Source organism: Dendronephthya gigantea, unplaced genomic scaffold (genome assembly GCF_004324835.1).
Source record: "Dendronephthya gigantea isolate DGI-Jeju-01 unplaced genomic scaffold, DenGig_1.0 000055F, whole genome shotgun sequence".
NCBI classification, from domain to species: domain Eukaryota; kingdom Metazoa; phylum Cnidaria; class Anthozoa; order Malacalcyonacea; family Nephtheidae; genus Dendronephthya; species Dendronephthya gigantea.
Window position 1 is genome coordinate 152,370 of NW_021163065.1, and position 7,149 is coordinate 159,518.

The 7,149-nt window shown below is 40.5% G+C and overlaps 1 protein-coding gene across 1 annotated transcript; it reads left to right on the forward strand.

The window, feature by feature from the left end:
- Positions 1-3,325: 3,325 nt before the first annotated feature.
- On the forward strand, positions 3,326-5,152 carry LOC114529211 (putative nuclease HARBI1). Its single transcript, XM_028550968.1, has 2 exons — positions 3,326-4,055; positions 4,183-5,152. Exons 1-2 carry the CDS (start codon positions 3,506-3,508, stop codon positions 4,662-4,664), a joined length of 1,032 nt encoding a protein of 343 aa, XP_028406769.1. The 5' UTR covers positions 3,326-3,505; the 3' UTR covers positions 4,665-5,152.
- The last annotated feature ends 1,997 nt before the right edge of the window (positions 5,153-7,149 follow it).

The window sequence follows — 7,149 nt, forward strand, 5'->3', positions numbered from 1 at the left end:
TTAAATCAACTACATTGACTTCATCTCTACTACTTTCCATGTTAACCTAAATTATTAAATTAAACATATTAGCAACTCCAATTAATCACAATAACACCAGAATTACCAAGTGCATGTAATACAAGTAGTTACACACTGAAATAATTCTAAGAAGAGCAAGATTTAAACAAGCTACCAGGATTGTACATTTATGTAGAGCATTTCTCATCATAACTAGTTATTGTTAGACACCTTTATATCATATGGAAATGAGCCCAAAGGAAGTTGTGGGTTTCCAGGCAAATAATCTTCAATATCCCACCATTCAAATGTGCAGTCTTGATATCTTTATTATATAACAAAAATTATTTTTGAAACAAAAGTTATATTTGTGAAATTATTGTAAGAGTTGTTAACCTGAACTTCCCGTTCTTGTCTTTTCCAAAGCAAAAACTAAACATAGATTTCTCAAAGCTCATGTACATTGAGAAAGGTTATTTTTATTTGCAGTTGTAGACAAATTTTAGCATGTTTTGATGGGTTCATGACTGGAAGTATCTTAAGATTTTCTATTTCAGAACCTTTGTCCTTCCCATATATAAAAAGTAGTAAATTAGAGGGAAAAAAAACAACCCTTAAGTCAAGAAATTTGCAAGAAATGTAACAATAAAATGCCATAAAATGAGGAAAATTTCGCAAACGAGAAAACAATCAGTGTACTTAAAATAGAGCAGGAGTCCGAATCTTAGGTTTTTCAGCGCCATCCTATCCCAAACTGATAAGTATTGTCTACTGATAAGTTACAAAAAAATTTAAAGAGTCTAGTTGTCCATACCTTACGTCCAACCCTACGTTTACGGTTAGGATTAAACTCGCTTTCGTGAGTTTCATGTCCTTCAGCCTCACCCTTTTCGAAGACTTTGTCCTGCATGACACAAAATAATTCTCATGAACAAAATAAAATGAAATCATATTTATGAAACAGCAGTAGCGTTGTCGAAGAAAATCTAGTATTGAAATTTAAAATAACTAATTCAATTAATATAAACTTTACCTTTGATAATGATCGGAGAATGGCAGGTTTAACGTCGATTGCTTCTCGGTCAAAAATCTTCTTTAAAGACTCTTCCTCAGAAGATTCCTCACTTACAACAGATGCATATTGTAGTCACGATATCGATTTTGTTTGTTTGAATATATTTAAACTAAGACTTTACAAAAAAATAGTCATAAAAAATATATATTCTATGTGAACTTTTCGAATATACGCTCGATTCAAACTTAACCAAAAACAATCCAACTTTCTCAGCCGGTCAAAACCGGTTTTGTCAAAAGACCGTTCCATGCGTGACGTTTTCCACGCGAATCTCTCGCGCTATTCAAGCGCCTTCTAAACATCCCCCCTTCCCGCACTAAGGTGACGAGGTGCGAATAACTAAAATGTCAACTATTTTATGGTTCTTTCTTAATTAAAAAAAAACCCGTCCTAAAGCGGAATCAATTTATGAATTGGTCTCACTATTGTTTTTGTTCCACATTGTACTTTGGCCACCCGCGTGTGGCCATCTCGTCCTGGATAAGTTTCCACAATCCTTCCAAGTGGCCATCGCCCTCGCGGTAGATCCTTTTGGAGTGCCAAGACCACGTCTCCTTTCTTCAATTCTTTCATGACTTAATTCCATTTTGTTCTGGGTGTCAACATTGGCAAGAACTCTTTTAACCATCTGTCCCATACTCGAGAAATCAGCTCCTGTACTTTCCGCCACCGCTTGCGAGGGTTGAACTGCGTGGTATCCACGTTCTCTGGCGCGAAGTTTTCCCCCATTTGGCCATGAATAAAATGGTTGGGCGTTAACGGAACGTCATCTCTAGGGTCTGCGGATTGACAAGTTAGGGGTCTTGAGTTCAGCAGACCTTCTACCCCGGTATATATTGTCACCAGCTCTTCATCCGTCACATCACTATCACCCATAACTCTGCATACACGGCCTTTTTTGCAGCCTTAACCATAATTTCAAAAACGCCCCCAAAGTGTGGGGCTGCTGGAGGATTAAAGTTCCATTTGACACTTACGTTGGCTGCGTTTCTCTTGATTTTGTCCTTGTCGAGTTGGCACAAAAGTTCTTTCAGTTCATTAACCGCACCCACGAAATTGGTACCGTTGTCACTCGACATTTCTTTCGGTACACCCCGTCTGCTTGTAAATCTGGTGAAAACGTTCAGGAAGCTATCTGTATCCAGGCCCCATGCGACTTCGAGATGTACTGCTCGTGTGGACATGCAAGTGAACACACATAACCAACGCTTTTTCCTTGTTTTCCCTCGTCCTTGTATCGTCTGGAAAGGTCCCGCGTAATCAACTGCCGTTTGGTCAAAGGCGCGATAGGTGAGGCAAAGTCGGCTCGGTGGAAGAGGGGTCATAATTTGCGCACCGAGTTTGGACTTCCTCTTCTTACACGTGTTGCACTCATTCTCCCACTCGCGGATTTCCTCCCTCGCTGCTGGGATCCAGTATCGTTGGTTTATCTGTGATAGGACGAAGTTTATACCAGCCGTGTGATTCGATCGCTCGTGAAAATGTTTGACTGTCAGTTTAGTTACCCAGTGTCCTCTGGGCAGGATTATCGGAAATCTGATGTCGTACGGAAGAAATTCTGCAAATCGTAATCGACTGTCCGACCGAATCAGTCCTTGTTCATCCAGCCGAGGATTTAATTTCGTCAGCGTACTCTTGGGTGACATTTGTTTTCTGGTCTGGAGGGCTTTATACTCGTTACTAAATGCGTCTTGTTGCGCAAGACAAATTATACTCTCTTCCGAGTCCCGTAACTCCTCGGGAAGCAGCTCCTGGTCGCTAACCCCGCGTTTCCGAGTTTCGCGTGTTATGAATAAATCTTCTCACTCTCCCGAGCACCCGTACTAATCGTATCCAGTTGGAATACCGTTTAGGATCCAGCCTCCACACCGTTGTTTTCCTTACTGTCTTCGACTGGGCGTTGGTAATGGCAAACTGTCGCTGTCGTAACCGTTTCGTTCTTAGTCACGGTGCTGGCAGGTTTCGCCTCGGGTAGATCATTTGGTCGAGTTCCAATTTGCATCTTCGGCCAGCTTGATTTGTCTTCTAGCAACCACTTTGGTCCATTCCACCATAAACTGTCATCTGATAATTCTGAAGGGGTTGCTCCTCTAGTGCAAAGGTCCGCCGGATTTTCATCTGTCCGCACGTGTTGCCATTGCACTGGCTCGCTCGATGTTTGTATTTCCCCAATGCGGTTCGCGACAAATGATCGAAAATCGCGTCTGTGGCCTCTGATCCACCACAGGACATCAGGGGCCGGTTGTTCAAAAGCCGGTTAACGCTAACCCAGGGTTAAAAATGCCTAACCCAGGGTTAAATTTTAAACCTTGGTTGATTCGCGTTGCACAAAGCTCGGTTAGCGTTAACCCTGGGTTAAAATTGATAAAAAAATTAACCCTGCTAGCTAGGTGGTTTAAAATTTTAATCCTAGGTTAAGTGCGAAATAACATGGCGGATGTTTTACAGTTTGTTGTACCAATACGGAATTTTCCTCGCAGACAAAGGCGATATCGTCACGATAACGTGAACATTCGAGGTTTAACTGATGCGGAATTGCGAATTAGATACAGATTTGGTTACCAAGCAATAAATTACATTACAAATTTGCTGTACGATGACCTTGTTCGTGACACTAAAAGAAATTTTTCACTAATTCCCGACGTCCAAGTTCTCATCGCACTACGGTTTTTCGCAAGCGGAAGCTTCCTACAGGTTATCGGAGACACATTTGGCGTTGACAAGTCCACCGTATCGCGAGTAGTTCGTGACGTATGCCTTGCTCTATCAAACAAACGAGAACAGTTCATTCGTTGGCCTTCAAATCAAGAAAAAGAGAAAATAAAGAACGGGTTTTACGACATGGCCAATTTTCCTGGCGTTATTGGTTGTATCGATTGTACGCATATTCGAATCCAGGCACCACATCTAAACGAGAATTATTACGTCAATCGGAAACGCTATCATTCTATTAATGTTCAAGCAATTTGCGACGATCGAGGTAAATTATTATACTCTATATGTACCAATTATAGTTACAATTACTATAGTAAAGTAGGGATACTGTTAATACTGGTGGAATGCATGGAATACAGTCGAAAAGCAAACATTCTTCACATTTCATTTAGGAAGGTTCATAAATCTGGTTGCCCGATGGCCTGGAAGTGTCCATGACAGCCATATATTTCGAATGTCACAGATACAACAGTTTATAGAGCAGCATCACACATCACTGGAAGATGGGATCATATTGGGAGATAGTGGTTACGCCTTAAAACCCTACCTTATGACACCTTACACAGACCCTACTACAGCAAAGGAAAGAGCATTTAATCGGTCTTTGAAGAAAACACGCGTATTGATTGAGCAAGTGTTTGGGCGATGGAAGAGAAGGTTCCACCTACTGCATTCAGAGATCAGAATGGAACCAGAGAAAGTCTGCTTGTTAATTGGTGCTTGTGCTGTCCTTCAGAATATTGCAATAATGTTTAATGAGCCAGATGAAGAAGAGGATGTTGATCTAGAAGAACCAGATCCAGAGGTTGAACCACAGGTTGGCCATGACACAGGAAGGCAAATCAGGGCACATATCACAAATAACTTTTTTTAATTGAAATATGTACCATGCATGCATATATGCCACACAACAATTTACAATACATTTTTCCTGAAATTATTTCAATATTGGGAAATACAAGATAATTAAGCACATTCTATAGTAACTTATATTATACACAACAGCACTAGCTGGGGCCCCAAAACAAGAGGTATGTCTGAAAGGTCTTGCAATATTTATATATACATATTTGATTTATTGGCTGCAGCAAACCTTTCAACATTAAATGATTGAAGCTTAACCTAGAACCTATAATAAAACTGGTCCCACTGTAACACAAATGCTGTAATAATGAAATACAAGTAATATTCTCAATAATGTAATTAATTTACTGTATACACTTATAGTACACAATGATTTCAAGCAATGTCTATGTTACCCCCGATATAAATATTATAAATCCCTCAATCAAAAATTATAATCTCTCTACGGAAGATATTAACCTACTGCCATTTGCCTTTTCTTTCAACTCCGCTACCTGTAGTTTCAGTTTCTCATTTTTCAGCAGAATCATTTCCTTTTGCACCTTGAGGACTTCGTATTGCATCTCAAGGACAACTTGCTGGTTAACCTTTTTTTTCAGCTTTGATTTATTTTGAGTTGTTTGGGTGCCAACTGGTAGGGGTGTAGGTTTGGTATGCTGCTCCACATCAATTGGACCATAAACTGGTGTGAAAGAAGGTGGTGGTGTATTTAAATCGTCATCACTGTTATCAAGTTCACAGCTATCAGCTTCCCTTTGCACTTGTACAAAACCGTTACTGTTGGTGTAAACTTCATCGCGCAACAACGTTGCCGATTCCCCTAAAAAAAATTAAAAAATTATCGTATTAATATTGATTTCATTGTGCATGGAAGAAGTAAATAATAAAATTGCGTATATCAAAATGTATAATCGACTGACGACTGGTATCATGACATGCAAATAATCTGCGACCTTGTGAGTTGTGAACTTTACTAAATTATGAAACATAAATACTTATCTTTTTCTGATATTACGGGTAACTACGAAAAATATCACGTCTTTGTAAATAATAAAGTTCGCCAATACTGACGAAAAGCATTCTTTTACAGAAAACGATTTTTTGTTGTTGTGTGCATGAATTGAGAGGCATTGGGAGCCTGGATACGGCAGCAAAACCTGCCTAAACTCGCCCATGAAATCTAAACTTACCGCTCGTTTCAAAGCCACTTAGTCCGGTAAAAGACGGGGTGTTTTCAAATAACCGAATGATCTTCTCCGTGGCTTCTTTGGGTTTCTTAACTGGTGGACCACCTCCTGTTTGTCCAAAGCTTCTCTTTTGCCGCGCGAACTCCTTCTTTGCCGTGGTTTGTAGGTTTTTCCACTTGTCCTTTATGTCTTGCACGGAGCGGTGAGCTATCCCGAGTGCGCTCACTTGCCCGGCAATTTTTGCCCATATTTCCTGCTTCCTTTTATTTGTTATAGCATTTGTAAGCTTTGACTGGATAATTTCTAGATTTTCTTCCACTAATTCCGTTATTATATTAATTTCCGATGTGGAAAAATTTAATTTTCTCTTTCTTTCGTTTTGGCCTAAATTTTTTTCCGCCATTTTGATTTTCGCGCGCTTCTAAACCGTGGGTTAAATTTTTTAACCCAGGGATAACTAATCAACCCGCTAATCCACCTTCCAGCAACGCAGAATTAACCCAGGATTAACTAACCTAGGGTTAAGGAATTTAACCCAGGTTTAGCACTAATCCTGGGTTAAATTTAACCTCCTTTTGAACAACCGGCCCCAGTGCTGTCCGAGTAAAACGTCACCATACTCATCGGTATTTCAAGAATTGGAATAAGACGTTGTGTTAACCTCAAACCTAATATGGCGCCCATCAACTCTAACCTTGGAACCGTCACCGGCTCAATGGTGCAACCTTCGTTTTGGATGATACCATCCGACAGCTAATGGTGGTATCTTCGTACTCACATCGTAAATAGACGATTGCTCCGTAAGCTTTAAGGGAAGCGTCAACGAACGTAATCACAGATTGACTCAGGACTGTTTTTGCCTCACGCAAACATCTTGGCACACGCACGTTCTCCAGGTCTAACAGCTGTTGAAACCACATCTCGATCTTGTCGGCAATTTCGTCTACGATAACATCATCCCAATCATATCCCCTTGACCACAGCTCCCGTAAAAGAATCTTGGCTATAACTACGAATGGACTGATGAGACCAAGCGGATCAAAAACTGTTGCAATCTTCTTCAGTACGTTCAGTTTAGTCAGCAACACTTCTGATGAGCACCCAGGTGAAGATATTGTTAACAGGTCGTCGTTGCTGTGCCAGGCGAGCCCAAGAGTTTTGATGGCTGAAGTTTGGCTGTCACTTATTGATAGTTCAGTTGCTTGCTCTTCCTTTGGTGTTGATGCGATGACTGCCGGGGAATTTGAGATCCATTTCCGTGCTTGCATACCGGCCAAACTCCATAGATCTCTCAGTTGCTGGTATAAC

What these genes read in the sequence shown, in the direction of transcription:
- LOC114529211 (XM_028550968.1), top strand. Translation starts at nt 3,506, where the DNA reads ATGGCGGATGTTTTACAGTTTGTTGTACCAATACGGAATTTTCCTCGC. An exon ending in AGCAATTTGCGACGATCGAG is followed by an intron (nt 4,056 to 4,182) that starts GTAAATTATTAT and finishes CATTTCATTTAG; the next exon opens with GAAGGTTCATAAATCTGGTT.